The sequence below is a fragment of the Homalodisca vitripennis genome, chromosome 3, assembly GCF_021130785.1.
Source record: "Homalodisca vitripennis isolate AUS2020 chromosome 3, UT_GWSS_2.1, whole genome shotgun sequence".
NCBI lineage: Eukaryota > Metazoa > Arthropoda > Insecta > Hemiptera > Cicadellidae > Homalodisca > Homalodisca vitripennis.
In genome coordinates this window covers 88,205,750-88,224,369 of record NC_060209.1, presented here as the reverse complement: position 1 = coordinate 88,224,369, position 18,620 = coordinate 88,205,750, and the positions used below count along the sequence as shown (strand labels likewise).

General features: G+C 33.9%; 1 protein-coding gene across 1 annotated transcript; it reads right to left on the bottom strand.

Annotated features, from left to right (window-relative positions):
* Window positions 1-406: 406 nt before the first annotated feature.
* LOC124357162 (chromatin modification-related protein MEAF6-like) lies at window positions 407-17,477 on the bottom strand. The gene is made up of 5 exons (XM_046808670.1): window positions 17,200-17,477; window positions 13,069-13,272; window positions 12,034-12,067; window positions 11,343-11,535; window positions 407-923 (listed from the first exon to the last, which is right to left on the bottom strand). The coding sequence occupies exons 1-5, from the start codon at window positions 17,275-17,277 to the stop codon at window positions 860-862; spliced, it is 573 nt and encodes a 190-aa protein (XP_046664626.1). The 5' UTR covers window positions 17,278-17,477; the 3' UTR covers window positions 407-859.
* Between the last annotated feature and the right edge of the window lie 1,143 nt (window positions 17,478-18,620).

Below are 18,620 nucleotides of genomic sequence, written 5' to 3'. Positions count from 1 at the left end.
CCAGGCTTGTATAGTTTTTTAGTAACATAATTTTTGACAACAAATATGCACATAGATCTCTATCTAAACAAGTAAAACTAAACCATCATTTACGTCTTTATATGATATTGTTTATGAACTTTTGAGTGTATAATGACATCATAACTTTCATGAAATAAACTGCTAGTAAATGAAAATCATACAAAACATTATATTGTAGTTACAGCCTAATAATATATTAAAAATCATTTCAATACATACAAAGGATATTGTTGATCAATATTACAATATATTTCATGTTATTTTAAATACAGGGTAGCTTCTAAATCAATACATCAAATTAAGAAAAAAGATTATAAGAATATTAATATACTCAAATACATAAGTCTACTGAAAAGACAGACAGTTTTTAGTTTACTTTTGCTAAATTACGATATTTTTATACATGAATTAAAGATTGACAAGTTACAACGCCTTTCATATAACAAGGTAAAACGTGCTTCCCATCTCACAACATTTAAACACACACAAATCTTTTTATTTCATTTACAGAGAATTTTTATAATTAACATTTTATCTTGCTACTGCTAAAGTCTTTGTAAATGTTATTATTTAAGTTTGTATTATTAGAAATGTTTATGGTATTTAACAAATTTACTGTTTTAAGCCGTATGTACTGTTTTGTATTTGTGTCATATGATACTGTACCAAATTCCATGATGAAGATATTACTATTAAGTTCTTGAGTTGGTGAGTAGTATAAATAAATAGTATACAATTTACATACATAAGGAACTTGGAATAATTAATCCCATAGACGAATGCAATTATAGCAGTTCAGTATGTACTAAATTACAGTTACGATGATTCCAATGTAGAATTATCGATGCCTTGCCTTCTTTGAAGTAGGAGTTTTTTTTCGCAACAGGAATTCGATTCTTGACCTAGAAAAATTCATATATAAATTTTAAGACAGAAAAATAAAGATTATTAAAGAATAAGACGATAGAAAATTTGCAGACATGAATGGTCACACCAAAATTTTAATTGTTTGGTTTCAGATTTTTTAAACACATAATATAACACTTAACTAAATTTAAGTTTTTAACAAAGAACGTACGCTTTTATTGCATAAAAGATAATTTGTTAGTTATAATATTATAGATGAAGATTCTGGCTTTATCTAAAGAGTTATAAGGGCTTCAATAAATATCAAACAAAGAGCCATACAAACTGTAGTGATGGGCAAATCCAGAATTTTCTAATTTCAAATCCGAATAGCTCTTTTAACCTATATCTCCAATTTCTGCCATTTTTTAACCTTTAAAGACTGTCTGATAATTTAAAAAATATTCCAATAATACCTCTCTGTTTCAAAGAAATTTGCAGAGGTTCAGGGAAATAGCTTTAGGCCTACCACACACGGGTCGACCCGTTTGCAACCAGAGTTTAGAACTAGTTTCAAACGCAATGAGTTTGCAACCAAAATAAAACCTGACTCCACACACGACGCGACTGGGTGTGGATCAGTTGGCGATCTCTGTGCGAACATGCGTATAATGTTATAGTAATGTTTACATTCACATTTTTTACTTGATAAATTATCAATAATTGAATAGTTATTTGTCGGAGTGTAACTTTATCGATCATGTCAAGTACTAGTGAGGATGAGGAAGACATAATTGCATGTTTTCTACGTCGTAGACAACGAAGAATGCGCAGAAAATATTGGTGTCACCCATACATAGAGAAAAATGTAAGGTGCAGACTATTCGTAGCAGCTGAACAATTAAAAGAGACAGACAGAAAGTTTATAGCTTTCTACAGAATGTCCAAAGAGTCATATGTGGAATTGGTGACACTGGTTGCTCCATTTATACATAAGGTTGACACAAATATGAGGAAATGTGTGACTGCTGAAGAAAGAATACTCATAACTCTAAGGTATGTATTTATTGTCAAAATACAAAATTAGATATCAAGTAATTATTCCAGATTTTGCACATAGAACTGGTTGGCGTCAATGTCCTGTGTAAATTGCGTGTAGTAATTACCAGCGGATGTTGGCGGCGCACTAATATTGCTGCCTGACTGGTGAGAGATTAGTGAAATGCTGGAATGTGGCGACGCTGGTGTGACATCTGATGTGCCTGATATTTCATCAATAAGAGTAAAAACTTTGCATTTAAATTGTTTGATTTGTGAATCACTGAGTTCTTCCAACTCTGGTATCAAGCTAAGAAGGAACATTTTCAAAGCTTCTTTCTTGTTACTATTGTTTGCGGTAGTACTATTTTCAAGTCGTGCTGTTTTTTTCCTTAAAATATGCAGCAAAACATTGATCTGCTTCGACAGCGGCTTTTTTCTTCTGCGTTAGGCGTTTTTTACCTTCATTCGGAATGGACGATGGCTGTGAGCTGGTATGAGGTTGTATTGGTATGATTGGGGATGACCGGGAAGTATTATCCTGTACTATTGACGGCGATTGCGGTGATTCAATTGAAGGATCATCTGGAATATCATCCAATATTTGTGATTCCAATAAAGTTTCGTCGGTATTTACGTCGCTACAGTTAGGAACCTCTGGTAAATTTCCTGTAGAAGGAGGAGCTGATGTTCTTACAAACGGCAAACAAAGCTGCATGGCCTCTGCCAGGTAGTAGGCCTTCTTCTTAGCTCCAGATCCCGAAGGTGAAGGTTTGATTTTTTGCATGAATACTGTCCGGAGATTACGCCACTTGTCTTTGCATTCCGCAGCTGAAAAGAAAAAAAGGGATAGCAAAACTTGAATCGGTTGGCCGATGTAAGTTGTAGTATAAAGTAGAAATGCACAATATTGTACGTGTGATAAGTACACTAAGTATTTATATATAATTTATGAAAACCCGTCAGTAATTATGCTTGTTACATTCAAGCGTTTGTTACAGGTATTTGGCTACAGGATGTTCATTTGTCGCTCTCTCTTTATATTTTGCAAGAGGCGAGAGTACAGTTGGAGTCATTATTAAAGAAACCACAAAAATCATTTGGAATGCATTGCAAGCAACTTACATGCCGGTACCAATAGGTGACCAATGGAAAGTAATTGCCGAACGTTTTGAGACATTGTGGAACTTACCAAATTGCCTTGGGGCGTTAGACGGAAAGCATATCCGCATTGAGAAATATCCAAATACTGGTTCAGAAAATTTTAACTATAAAAGTGTCAATTCAATAATCTTATTCGGATGCTGTGATGCTGATGGTGCTTTCACTATGATAGAACCAGGATATGCTGGACGAAATAGCGATGGAGGTGTTTACAAGGTCAGTGCCATGGGATACTGGCTCAACCATGGTGCTTTTCAAACTCCGCCACCCACCCCATTGCGATACGACGACATACAAAGACCATTCCCTTACTACTTCTTGGCAGATGAAGCGTTTCCACTAGCACGCAATGTAATGAGACCATACAATGGAAAATCACTCAATGATGTAAAAAGAATATTTAACTACAGATTAAGCCGAGGAAGAAAATCTATTGAATGCACGTTTGGTATGGCTACTGAAAAGTTTGCAGTGTTAAATGGTCCCATAAGATGTCGCAATGCAGAAACAGTAATCGACATCGTAAAAGCCGCTTGTATCCTACACAATTACGTACGTAAAAGAGAAGGTATCGACTATACGCCGGCTACAGTGGAAATAGCTGAAGGACCATGCCCAAGACAGCATCCAATCACTGAACGCTCTTCGGCAGTTACTGTGAGACAATATTTGGCAAGTTACTTCATTTCTCCTCAAGCATCTCTGCCCTGGCAGTGGGAAAAAGCTATAGAATAAATCATTCTTCCAAGTGAAACATCATTGATTGCAAGATGTCGGTTTTGCAAGCCTATAAGGACTCAAGTAAACTGTCAAAACATACTTCAATAAAACTTTGTACATTAAATTATAACTATATTTTGTAACTGACTTATTATTAATTTCTTTTCATTTAAAATTATAATACAGAATGTCCCATAAATAAAGGGCCAAAATCTATGATATTTTAAATGGGTAAAATATTTTACATTACCGCCATTATGAAACGGTAAAAAATGTTTTATTTTCTCAAGACTGTATTATCAACCGCATGAATTTTAGTTTCTCACATATACTATAGTACAGATAAAGTATGGTGGTCATGAAAAATTCTAATTTTAAACGGTTTTAAAACTGTCAAATTATCGATGATAACGATAGGTCTTGAGATATCAACACTAAACATTTTTGCTTATTTTGACTGAAAAACCATATCGTTTGGCTGGCACTACTTCACAACGGGACACCCTGCACATATCTGCTATCAATTACCTGTCATGTTCATTGCTACTCCAATCTCGTGCCAAGCCTTGTCAGTTATATCCTTTCTAGAATATCCTGGTAATTTGTAATTATACAACACTTCGTACTTTTCGACCTCTGCTACAAGTTTTAAATTCAACTCTTGATCACCCATCTTGCACTCACAAACACGTGAAACTATGCAACGCAACTGTTTGGTGACAAGAAAATACGGTCGCATGCGACCAGTCGGCAACTGATTTCAAACTGGTTGCAGTTTAGTCAGCCCGTGTGTTGATCCCCACTCCAGCACACGTCCAAGGTCAACAAACAGTTGCGTCTGCAACCGATTTGAAACTACAGTCGCAAACCGGTCGACCCGTGTGTGGTAGGCCTTATTGTAACACTCTAAGTCCAATGGAAAGATCCATGGTAAGGATATTTGCAAATAGTTGTAAAGTAATATATTTGTGTGAGGCTGAAAACGTTTATTCTAACATTACGCAAATTGTGTTTTAGTATTTACATTCCTGCATTACAATATAAAGTTTATGTTGGAACATTACAAATTGTTTATTTATAATGTAGGCAAAGAGAAATGTCCAGTAGACATTGCCATGATATGCTTGTACATGCTATATACTGTAATCATCATTTGTTCACATAGGACAAGAACTGAGGATATACTAAAAAGGGCCTTTGCTCTTGATTCCAAAGTGACATGATTTTCAGGAAGGGTAAGTGTGGGGGTAGAGATTAATTCCAGTTGAGATCCCATGATGAGGGATTGCAGGCTTTATATCTCAGCCAAGTCACCTTGGAAGAAGAGGGAGGCTAGCTCTGAGCAGGAAGGAGCAGCGCACCCCCTCATGCACACCCCCCCCACACAGAGACCCCCCCCCCCCACATACACACACCGCGTATTAACTGTTACTGTCAAGTCTATAAGCGTTGTGAAGTGGGCAATATCTTTAGTTATAACATGCAAACAAGAAAAATATCAAACAAAATTTGATTCAGTTTTTATTACCGACAATGGTATGTTTCAAGAACAGCCCAATCAGTGAAGTAATCCAGATTTTATGGACTGTTAAAGAGAAAATCACATGATTTCTACATGTACATGTTGAACACATGTTGAAAATATGTTTCCTGTTTTTTGTTGTGTAGTTTTAGTATGCTTGTGTTCATAAAGAATAAGATAATAGTATTGAAAAATAGTATTTTATTTTTACTGTTGAAGTCTTCTTTTCTTTCAAATCTCTCATAACAAGTTCTTTCTCTGCCTACTTGTATTCTCTAGTTTTGCAAAAGTAAAACCAACTCATTAGAATTGTTTCCTCGGATTGTCCATTATTTCGGAAACTTTAAATACAGACAAATATACAGTTTTAAATAAAGACCCAACTGATTCATTTGAACGCAAAGTAGCAAACACATTAAGAAAACACAAAGAATTGTTTTCAGATAAATTTAGATCTAAATTAACTCCTCACCACTCCAAAATCCCCCATATGTATGGCCTTCCCAAAATCTACAAACCTACCATCCCTCTCCGGCCCATCATTAGTTCTCGTGATTCACCTTGGAGGGAATTGTCTAAAGTCCTCTTGGACATCTTAACGCCATTGGTAGGAAAAATTGACTCTTTCATAAAAAATGTAGAGAAGTCAAAATCCCTAAAGTTGACTGAAATTGACAAACTGGTAAGTTTTGATGTTGAAAGTCTATTTACAAATGTACCAGTTCCAAAAACTCTCGGAATTATTAAATCACTTCTCAAAGAAGACCAAACATTAAAGGATAGAACTAAACTTCCCGTGCCAGTAATTATGGAACTGTTAGAATTATGGACTCAATGCAACTATTTTGAATTAGAGGGTAAAATTTACCGTCAAGATGAGGGGATGGCAATGGGTTCTCCACTGTCTCCTATTTTCGCCAATATCTTTATGGAGGAATTTGAGCGAAAAGCTTTGGCTTCAGCTCAGTTCAAACCGAAGATTTGGTGGAGGTATGTGGATGATACCTTTGTTATTTTTTCTCATGGAGACATTGAATTAAATAACTTTTTGAATCACATTAATAGTAATTCTCCTTCCATCCGCCTCACAATGGAAGTGGAAGTCCAAAACAAGCTTTCCTTTTTGGATGTGTGTGTATTAAGAGATAGGGATGTCCTTAAGACAACTGTTTTTCGAAAGATAACACACAAAGGAAAATATTTAAATTATTAATCCAACCATCAAAAATCTGTCAAAGAAGGAGTAGCCTACTCGTTTTTTTGATAGAGCAAAGAGCTTGGGCTCAGATAAAGATGGATTAAAAGAGGAATTTAAGAAAGTTGAATCGGATCTCAGAGGCAATGGATACCCTCAATTAGTAATAAATAAGTGCAAACGAACCATAAGAATCATTCCTGAGTCAGAAAAACAGAATTGTGATAAATTTGCGTTTATGTCAATCCCTTATGTGCCGGGATTATCGGAGAAAATTAGAAGAGTAGGTAGAAAGTACAACATTAGAACCGCGTTTAAAACAAAACACTCTTAGACAAAGTCTCGTAAAAACAAAACCAAAAAATGGCACGCAGGATTCCAAAAACTGTTACTGTGTTTACAGTATAAAATGTAGTTGCAATAGGGAATACATAGGCGAGACAAAAAGACCACTAAACGTAAGGATAAAAGAGCACGAAGAAAACACGAGAAAGGGTCTCACAGAAAAGTCAAAAATTGCACACCATTTTTTGTCCAAAGACCATCATATGAATTGGGATGAAGCCAACATAATACATTGGGAACCACATTTCTTCGAAAGGAAATTAATTGAGGGAACATACATTAAATTGGCAGACCGACCAATCAGTCAACCATCAGTCGAGATTAGGCCGCTTTGGTTGCCAATTCTAAAAAATGAACTAAAGAGAAAACCAAAAGTATCAAACGGATCAGATATTTGTAATAAACCAATGCGGGGTCACAACATGGTTTTAAGAAGTTCATCTCACATGAACCAATAATAATGAAAGGGCCCATTCCTGTCCCCCTTCCTTTTTATTTCCGCTATCTTGTTTTTGTCTGCCGTGGCAATTACCATTGGCTAGTGCCCTCTGGTCAGTCATAGGTGGTTAGTAGACGAATGAAGACGTATTGTGACCAGTATTCCGTAGTTCAGTTTTAATGATTAGTGTTGTGTATAGTTTTTTATTAAGTGCATGTTTATAGAGTTAGTGAAGTTGACAAACAACATGGTGGTTGTGATTCCTGACTTAGGCATGCCACAACGCTTTGGTAAGATTTGTTTATTTTAACCTAGTTTGTAATTATGTATTAGGTTAGTTCTTTACCTGAAGAAGAGATCAGATTGCAGATCTCGAAATGTAGTGTTACTGATTTCTTGTTTCACAGAACAATGCAAATGTCCGGAAAAATCCTGTTTCCTTCACAATCCTTCCATCGTCAAAAATAACCTTCTCCATCTTATTGTGTGCTCATTGAGCACAATGTACGAATACTATACCACAGGATTCTTCAGAACAGATGAAGTACTGTCATATCTAATGTTAAGCCATATCAGCCTTTTCAACTCCCACTATCCTCTGATAGCATAGAAACAAAAACAGGTTCGTAATAATCCCAGAAAAATTTGGCGTTAAACACAAAGAGGGTCAGTGCTTCCAAAGCTGCCTAGCCATCATTAACAATATTTAATACCTTAGCTTTATACCGCGAACATTCTCACAAGCTAACACCATAATGGAGTTTGTTTTTGACAATGGAATGATTGTGAAGGAAACAGGGTTTTTCAGAAATTTAATATTGTTCAGTGATACAAAATATCAGTAACACTTAAGATCCGAAATCTGATCTCTTCCTCACGTGAATAACCCAACATTTAATTAAAATCTAAGTTAACGTAAACAAATCATACCAGACTGTTGTGACATACATAAGTCAGGAATCACAAAAAACAAAGTTGTGTGTCAACGCCACGTACCCTACCACTAAAACATGCACTTAAAAATAAAACACTAATCATTTGTTCCATTTTCCTAATACACATGGTTATTTTTTCTTTGAGTTGAACGATGGTAGATGGTGGGTACTCGTGGAAAATGTTTTCTTTCAACATTCCCTAGATGTAAGTGTCCGGTGTTGTAAGATCGGGGGAAAGGGCTGGGTAAGGAAAGTTTGTTCTAAGGGAGATGAGATGGTTGCCAAAGTACTGAATAGCAACTTCTGCTGTTTTATTGCCGTTTTCATTTTTATTGACATTTTGAAAACACATAATAAAAGGAACTACATGTCTATTCCACGCAACTTCTCACTAAAACATGCACTTAATAAAAACAAAACATTAATTACAGAAACCAAATTTCAGTACTTGGTCATTGTTGGAGGAAAGCAGTGTTGTTAACGGCAGTGTGACCGGTTGCGCCATCTTGCTGGAACCACTGTGAATTTAATGGCAGATTTTGTGCAAGACAAAATCTCCTGAGGTCTTTGACAAAACGATCAAGAATGGCCCTAAACCGATACTGATTTATAGTAAGAGTCTCTCTATTGTTGCCTTCAAAAATGTATGGTTCAACTATCTCCCTCCCAGACACATAATATATATATATATATATATATATATATAATATAAAATAACACCAACAATGGCAAACGTTTACGATTAAGTTAGCAAGTCAATGACATCGTAGTCGAGACGCTTTCTTTTCATAGTTGTCAGTCAGTTGTATCAGCAAGTGATCTGTTAGAATTTGGTCATTACATTTACGTTTCATTATAATTATAAAATAACAAAGTCATGTGTGTATAAATAAGACCTGTAGTGAAGTAGTATGAATCATTCGATGTCCCCCACTGAGTGTAAATAATCTTAGAAGAGAAGTGGAGGAAGTACCTAAATGACAACTTTGTAAATGATATTTCTTTTATCATGTAAATATTTATAAAGAGCCAAAATCATGTTAGGCCTATTGTTTTTTTGTTCTATCCTACAGTGTTACATACTTGTTATTATGGTTATCACTCATACCAAAAGTAATAGTCAGTAAAGGACATGGATCGAGATATGCATTTTAGTTCCTCATAATAAAGTGAGCATCAGTAAAATATGCTGTAATATTTTAATTTTGGGTGATAATTTGATAATTATTGGGTATGTTTAAAATAAAATTTTCTTTTAGTGTGCTTGACTTTATTGAGTGCAAGATTGTTTTGGGTACTTATATTAGTGTTGAACCTGAAAACCAAAAAATAAACGACAAGGTAAGGTTTTATTGATGTTATCGTTTATTTTCCTTGTAGTACAGGGAGGCGCAGAGAAACGGGAAATTTTGAAATAATCATAATAAACCAATGAAATAATCATAATAAACCAATGAATTGTACAAACACCTTTTTCATGCTTAAAATGTGTTAGGCAAGAGTGGAAATTACATGAGAAATGTTGGAAATAACAATAAAGTTAGTCAATTTTTAAAAATAACATCAGTTAAGTGCTGTCCATTGCGCCTAACACATTCATTCAATCGATTTCGAAAACTTATCATTGTGCGACGCAATGTGTTCTCTGGGATGTTGGCAACATATTCTTCAATCTGAGTCTTGAGCTCAAGATTTCTTGGCCTAGTCTGGTACACAACGTTCTTTAGATGTCCCCATAGAAAGAAGTTGCATACTGAGAGTCTGAGACCGTGGAGGCCAAGTGACGTTAGTGTTCCTTGAAATTATGCGCTCCCCAAACAAACGCCTCAGTGCTGCCATTGACAGATTGGCAGTGTGTGAGGTGGCTCCATCCTGTTGAAATTAGGTTTGCTGACTGTCAATATCTGGAAAACTATGAAGCCGTGGAGAAAAAATGTCTCCAACATATGAATGTAACGTTCAGATGTGACAGTTACAGTGGAACCATTACCATCCTCAAAGAAGTAATTATCCCTCGACAAAACACTGCACACCATACACTAACTTTAAGGCTGTGTAACAGACGTTGATGAAGTTCACCGGGATTTCTGCAAGCCCAGTAACGCATGTTCTGCTTATTGACATGTCCATTTAAATGATAGTGGGCCACATCAGATATCCAAAGATTTTCAAGGAAATTTGCATCCTCATTGATTTTAGTCAGTAGCTTTTCACAAAATTTTAAGCATAATTCACCGTCATTTGGTTTTAGAGCTTGAACAATCTAGCTTGTAAGGATGAAATTGCAGGCCGTGCAGATATTCTTTGCACACTCCGATGCTCAAGTTGCAATGATGAGGCGATTTTTCGTACAGAACGACGCGGACTCCTTTCCACTGTGACTCGCACTGCATCAACATTTTCTGGGGTTCGAACACACTATACGCCCAGGAGGTTTTTTCTTTAAGGCTGAACCAGTCTCTTCAAAATTCTAAACCCATGATGATGTGGCATGTGAAGAAGGAACTCGATTGCGTGGAGGAATATCATAATGGTGTCGGAACACTTGTTGTGCAGCTGTTACACAATCACCATTTTTGTAATACACTCTCACGGCGACGGCACGCTCGCACCATCTCAACTAAATGACCGTTACTACTTGGCATCATGACTTCCGTCCCCCACTCCTACGAGACTTACAGGTGTACCAACAACAACTTCAAAATTTCCCGTTTCTCTGCGCCACCCTATAAGAGGATTTTGAGTACATTTAGTGTTATTATACACATTTTTGCAGAAAACAAAAAAAATTGGGTGATAAATAACAAAGTTATGACATTATATAATAACCATATGCAAATTGTTAGAAATGACACGGCACTTTTGAATAACACCTGTAAAAACATCCTTGGCTTTATTGACTAAACTTTCTTTTTTTAAGTCTGGCACTAATTATGTATACAATTTTCATACATTTACATTCAAATATATTGATATTATATAAGTCCATTTATTTTTTTATTATCCATTGTGATTTTATGCTGTGATTAATTTGAAGAAAAGAACCACATGATACATGATAATGCTGTTAAACAATGTGCAGTTTTACTACACAACAGCTACACGTGAATTAATCACCTCTTTGCTGGGAGTAGGTACACACGCTCAGAGCTGCTTCCATTGAGGGAGGTAGGAGTCATCGGTCCATTGGTGGCCAGTGGAGTCACAACAGTGTTGTTCTTACCCGTGTCCTTGGCGGGAACGGCCTGGAGCACATTGTCCTCACTGCCACTGTTCCCTGTCTGAGACTCACTCTCACTGTTAGCTTCCCCTGTAACAAACAAATAGTTAGATGGATAAAAAGTGATAATTTATTTACAGCTATAGACGTGATTAAACACGTATAGTAGTGCCGAACTAATACCATGGTTGAGTGGGAGTCTTGGCACGGCTAGCACGGGGCTTCAAGGTATGTCGAATCATTGTTCCAACAACTCTATATAATTTGAATAAAAAACTGTTTCTTTGCCAACATTTTAATAAAAAACTAACTGGTTATATTTCACTGTTGTAACGTTCAGTATTATAATATAAAAAAATCTAGTATACAGGGTCTATTTGTTACAATAATTAATGTTTCCTATGTATAATATAATATGTAGTCAAATTACATTTGTTGAGTAGTCCTTCATCACCTAATTAGCATAATAAGGCGGTTCATAATTATGAAGAGAGCTCAAAACTGGTTTTGCTAGATCCTCTCATGGTGTAATAAGTATTGTTACATACCTTTGTACATAAAGATCTATTACAGTCCTGTAATACATACCTTTATCTGTAGATTCTACTAATCCACTTACAGCCTGAAAAAAATTAATTATAATTATTACAAATTACATTTTTTAAGGCTCATAGGAAAATAAGTTAATTATTACTACTATGTACTCTAAGATTAATCAACATTACTTATATCGTCAAAGTCCCTGTCACACAAAACAAAAATAATGATATATACAACAATGAGAGGTCCAGTAGACAGTTTTTGACGTAATATTAAATTCATAGCAACTGCATAAAGTGAGCTACTGACATAATATTATGCATCATTATATTGTTCCTGTTTTATTCTGTTGTCTGCTGTAATATTGTGAAGAATCATTACTATGACAACTGTGGTCACACAAGTAGTTCTAGCTTTCAACTAGATGTCAGCACTTCCTTGTCTTCTGCCTTTAGTGTTTGCATCTTGGTGATTTCGCTTTTGTCACACAGTGCAGATAGCCTGCTTGTTGTTGCATGTCGCCCGTCCTGGAGTCTTTTATGGTTTTGTGTGTAGCGTTTACTGTACAGGAAATATTTGATGCACAAATAGACGATTGGCTTCATTTTCATGATGATGACAGACAGAGATAGCGAAAATGATATTGTGCTTTTTATCTAGTGTAGGGTAGGATATGTTTTTGTTACTGGTAATGCATGTTAGCTTTGTTTGGTGAGTATACTCTTTTTGTACTATTATACCATCACTAATAATTTTATTATTACTGTTATTGTTTTACTGATGTTTTATTATTGTTATTGTTCTGTTGAGCCCTTTGATTTTGATTGGTATTTCAATTGTCGTTATTACTCCCATTATTATTTTTACTATATATTTCAGCATTATCTATCCCTGTTTCACAGCACAAAACATTTAAATCTAATTACCTTATACCACATTAAACCAATTTTAAATTGATACTTTTGGTTGTAAAATTTCTAATGTTAGTAATAAAATTATATGTAATTATCTTATAGCATTTATTTAATATACTAATCAAGTTTTATAAACGGTTATGTTGCCTTCCTAAATTAAAGTACTTACAGCATTAGACGTAATGGAAGATTTAGAAAATAATCTTTCAGCTTCTTTGAACTTCCTGTTCCTCTTGTCGGCCTTGCTATTAGTGTTCTTGTTTGAGGCTAAATATCTATCCCAGCCTCTAATAATATTCCCATACAACTGAGTATCCTCCAGATAACTTCCTTCGAAAGCGTAAATTTGCCTTTCCAAGTTAGCCAAAGTTTCCTGGGAACATTGAATGATCTTTAATACAATTTAACAAATTATTCCTTTTTTAATCTCACCTTCAGTAATAGATTGACAGTAAACACTCTTTTTGATTAATTGATTACTATATATTGAGAGTGTAAATATCCCAATATATATAATGCCCAATATATATGCATAAGCCAGGAGCAACAAAGTTTTGGTTATTTGAAAGGTATCAGCTGTTTTGCATCAGTTATAAAAAATGTACAAAATTCTAACTATTTTACAATATTTATAACAATTCCAACAGTACTTTTTTTCAATAAAATCCATCACCACGTAAGCGAGCATGACCACTTTAAAGGTACACTTGTACAACCCTAGAGGAACAATCAGCTGATACCTCTCAACTTTGACATGTTTGTTGAGAGGTTTCAGAGCAAGTACTTTTTGTGATTCAAAGTTGATTGCAATTAAATTAGGCTGTTACCATATTTAATGAAGTGTATGTATGTATATATATATAAAATAAATTATTGTTTTATAAAATACACAGGCTATTACTGCGTTCAAAATAGGTGAATACTTGAATTGAAGAAAAAAATATTTAGAAATAAAACTATTAAGTACAATGGAAAACCGTTAACAAACCTTACATTTAAATGTAATTAATTTTAAAAATACAATTTTTCATATTTACTTACGGTATTTGTTTAGTTTCACGTGAGAAATAGCACTTTGAAAAAATTATTTCACTACAAAACATAATATAAGTTGAAAGAGAAAATTAAACTAAATACAAACAGAAAAGTTTAGAATATTTTTTAAACTGTAAAAGTTATGCTGTTTTTTTTGTTCTACATTTTTACTTTTTTGTATTGTTTTACACTAAATTCTACACTGAACATCTGATTAATCTTACAAAATTACTGTTTTTTTCTTGTAATTTGGTTCATTATGATTAGTTATACACCAATAAATTTATAATATGTAAAAAAGTTATCGTTGTAGAATCTTTACTACAAACATCGGCATTAATCAGTAGTTTTTCAACATCCTTAGTTACGCATGTTGGCATTTCTTGGTGGTTTTTCAAATGTCTGTATATACAGGACATTGACACTAGAAGAGATTAACTATTGATGTGTCATGTGTATGTTTCACATATTTGTTAATTCATAAATGCACTAACGTTTATGACCTCTAGAACATCTAGGACCTCTAGAAAAAACAGAAACAAAATTAAGATATTCTGCACACTAGAAAAATGTCTAGATTGCCATAAAAATCAAATTTATTTTTTTTCATATTATGTTTCATGTTGATGAGAGAAGACACTATACACTAGCTATAATTGCAAATGCCAGGTAGGGTACGATAAGCGGACCCGGTATTTTATATCGAAGAATGTAGTCATTGATACCTAATATTCGCATCTCAAATCCTAGACTATAAATCGACATAAAAGTATATATAGTCCTCAATAACAATCATTTTTTAAAATTAAAATATGAATTTAATATTTACAGTGATCAAACAAATTATTATAACCAAACTTAGGAAAACTGAAGACGACCATATTTGATCCTCTCACAGTTACAGTTGTTTCTTTTCCACAAATTTTACATAAAATGGGTTTTTCAGTTCGAGTCCAATATGCTGAAGCCACGAAAAACATGTCTTATCTTTCAAAGCAATATCATGTAATTTTCTAAAATTTACTGCCATTTTTAATAATTAAAATTACTTATGTAAAATTGAAATACTACCCTACGTGTATTATTTGAAAGTGTTTACAGCTGTTGATATAAGATTATTAAAGTTAATAGTTCAAAATAATTAATCAGCATACCAATTGATTATTTAACAATGGTTATGATTAACCCTTTTAACCCCAGCCATTTTTCCATGGACTTGCCAGAAAGCCCATGGCGATAAGGGACCGTAGTGCAGAATTGAGGGAAAATACATATAGTTTTCTTATTTTTGAAGATAATTTATAGGTTTTTATTTTAAATTGTTCACAAATAAGTGTGCTCTTAGATGTAATAGTTAAAAAGTACTTTTACAGAATTATTTGTTTTTTTTCGTATTTATACATACAAATATTTTTTTTTTTATTTTTTATAGTTTGGACATACATAAAGGGTAGAAAAACAAATTGTAGCCCCTGAAAAATGAAGCAATTTTGTTGTACACATATTTCTTACTACACAGACAAAATTTGAAGAACTTTTCTTGATAAATGCAGGAGATATATCCAATTAATTGTATTGCTGCATAAGCACTTCTTCATATATTTCCAAATACACGTCAGTAGAAGTATACAGATATGTATACTTGTTTTTGTACTTTTGAAATAATAACTATTGTAAAATAACACAAAATAATTGTAATGGTTTGTAAGACTAAAACTTGTTTAATTTTTCAAAAAAGTAAAAGAAATAATATTTACAATATATAGTCTACATTTTATATAAACAACTCAATTCATTGTCTTCAAAAATAGCACATTCACCACTAATAATAGGGCACTTTGGGATTATACCGACCACACCAGTATGAAGAACACAAAAATATAAATTTATAGAAACAAACATGATAGAACGAAAAAACAACTCTTTAATTACAAAATTACAAACTTACAAGCATTTCCAGGCATTGTTATCGGTATTGTTGTCGCTGTTATCTTATCTTTCTCGAGAATCCCGATTACGACAGGCCACGCGGCATCACATGATTTGCACGGTACATAATTGCCTTTCCATTACAATTCAATTTATATTTCTGATCAGATCCTCTAGAATTTGATATTTTACTGATAGGTACTATCTCGAGGGATGTTTTTCTTTCGTTGACATCAGTGCGAAGGCATGGCACTCGCATTTTGGGGTGGCGGAGTGTGATCAAGAATAAAAACAAGTTTTGAGTGTTTTTTCAATAAAGAGTTTAGTTTTAGTTTGATCATGTTTGTTTTTATTGAATTTTTGTGTTTGGAGAAATGTAGAGGTAAAACACGGAAGTACAACAAAGCGACGCACCAGCTGAACGGGCGGCGAGACTCTGCAATCACGTTATCTACTAGACGCTCGACTTTGACCTCTGTCTGAGGATGGGGAGGGGTTTGCGATAAGACAATTCCTGTTTTATATTGACGAAATATTGTTCTACGCTAATCTAGTAACCAGTAGAAGCAAAATGTCAAATAACGATTCATGTCTGGGTGTTGTCGGTATAATCCCAAAGTACCAATAATAGTGTTTATCAAAGTGTTTTCACTCACTGGTAACTTTTCTCTACGACGTTTATTCATGTTTTTTTACTAATAATACAATAAATCACACGAAAAACAATCGCTTTCAATCACGCAAACTAATTGAGGTTATAAGTCAGCATGCAACAACAATGCAACTGAAGTCGTCTGACAGCTGACATCGACAAATAAACTACGCTCAACGACGACGAAATACGATGCCAATTGGAAGGTTTATTGTTTTTGCATGTAGCCCGTTTCTTCACCGACTACTATACCGAAACTGATGGCATTTGGACATATTATTAGCCAGCTACATTAAATTCTCGAGACGTCCGGTATATCGGACGTTGGCCATTTTAGCTAGACCACCTCTGTCCGATATATCGGACGCCAGGGCTAAAAGGGTTAAGTAGGCCTAGGCCTAATATTGTTTGGCAATTTTGATATAAAAACCGGGTCCGCTTATCGTACCCTACCCCAAATGCCAGTTATAGGATCAATACTACTTCCATTATTAAAGCTAAATAAACAATTTTCTAAAGTTAATTTTGCCCTTCATGTTGGATCCTATCATATTTTTACAACCCTTGTACATATCACACTACCTGTAACTTACCAAGGACTTTTGAAAACAAACGTTGTATTATTATTTCGCATTGTAATTCAAATGTATAAAAAATAATGTATAAAGTGAAATTACAACTTACTGCTATTTCTGCTTTTCTCTTTACTAAATCCGCTAAATCAGCCCTTGTGTCTACTGTAGAGACATTCTTTGAAGCCATTTGAAGTATTTTATTCTTGTAGCACACTAAGTGTGAATTAACTGTTAATACAATCAAATCTGTAAATACTAATTGTACCCAGAAATTTTCAAATTGTTTCTGAAACTAGACACGACACCAAGCCGGAAAATAATAAAGTATCTCTCTTCGGGTATAATACTGTTATAGCGTTATAGGTTATTTTTTAAGTAATGCATTTATTGTGTGTTTTTGGTTTCTTCTTTTTCTTCTCGTGACAGACTACAATATTGTCTTCCTGCAACAAGGAGGATCTTGTGATTTTGCTTGTTGTGGTATTTCATAGGGCGTTATTATTACCATTGTTTCGGAACTATTATTCATCCCTACTAGCTTAATACTTTTATTAGTAACTCAATGTCAATGAGCTAGATTTTACTCCTAATAACCAACTATATGAACCGGTTAGCTGAAAAATATTCTATAAAATTGTGTAGAAGGAAATTTAAAAGAAGTTTTCTGTGAGGAATAGACATGCATGGATTGTTTAAACTGTGACGAAGATATCTATATTGGAATCTTAATATTAAAATAATTACGCCATCGATTTAGCCATGCTGATCAAGAAAAAACTAAGCATCCAGTATCATAGTATCATACCAGAGGCACATCAAGTTTAACTAATGAAGAAATACAGATACCAGACCAGGAAATTTAAATGCTTCTTGTATTATGGTGTTAAATTTTCTTTTTACAAAAATACAACACATAGCATAGAAAAATAATACATAAAACGCATTATATTTGCTCTTACATCTATTGAAAACAATTCTGCAAAAGAGTGTAAGGTATGATAAATATAAAAATGTTTTGATTTTTGTTGTAAACTTTGAATTGATTTAATTTTATGTGGAACATACTGCCTCTTCATTCTTTAGAAACGTTTCCAGTCGTGTCCTTAAATAATGATAATCTTAAATTAATTAAAAAAAAACTATTAAATAAACTGTTTAGCAAACAAAAAGAAGAGTTACCTATTAGTTTCACTCAACAACTTAAATGTTATTATCAGATATATATTGAACATTAATCACATGATACTCATATCTTAATAATATTATAAATGCATTTGCGATCATTATAGTTGTTAAGGTAATATTATGCTAATGCGAAATTTTATGAAACGCCTAGATCAACTTTTCCTGATGAAAATGAAGGATACTACCAAAACCAAATTGATTGGCAACTGGCTCCAACTAGAAACAATAGACATTTACCTTCAGGTAATGAATCGAATGTTGAAAGATCTTACTTTATTCGTTGAGTAGTAACACATACACGTTCATTTTGTCCTGGGAAATCATTTAATTATTTGTTTGATTTTA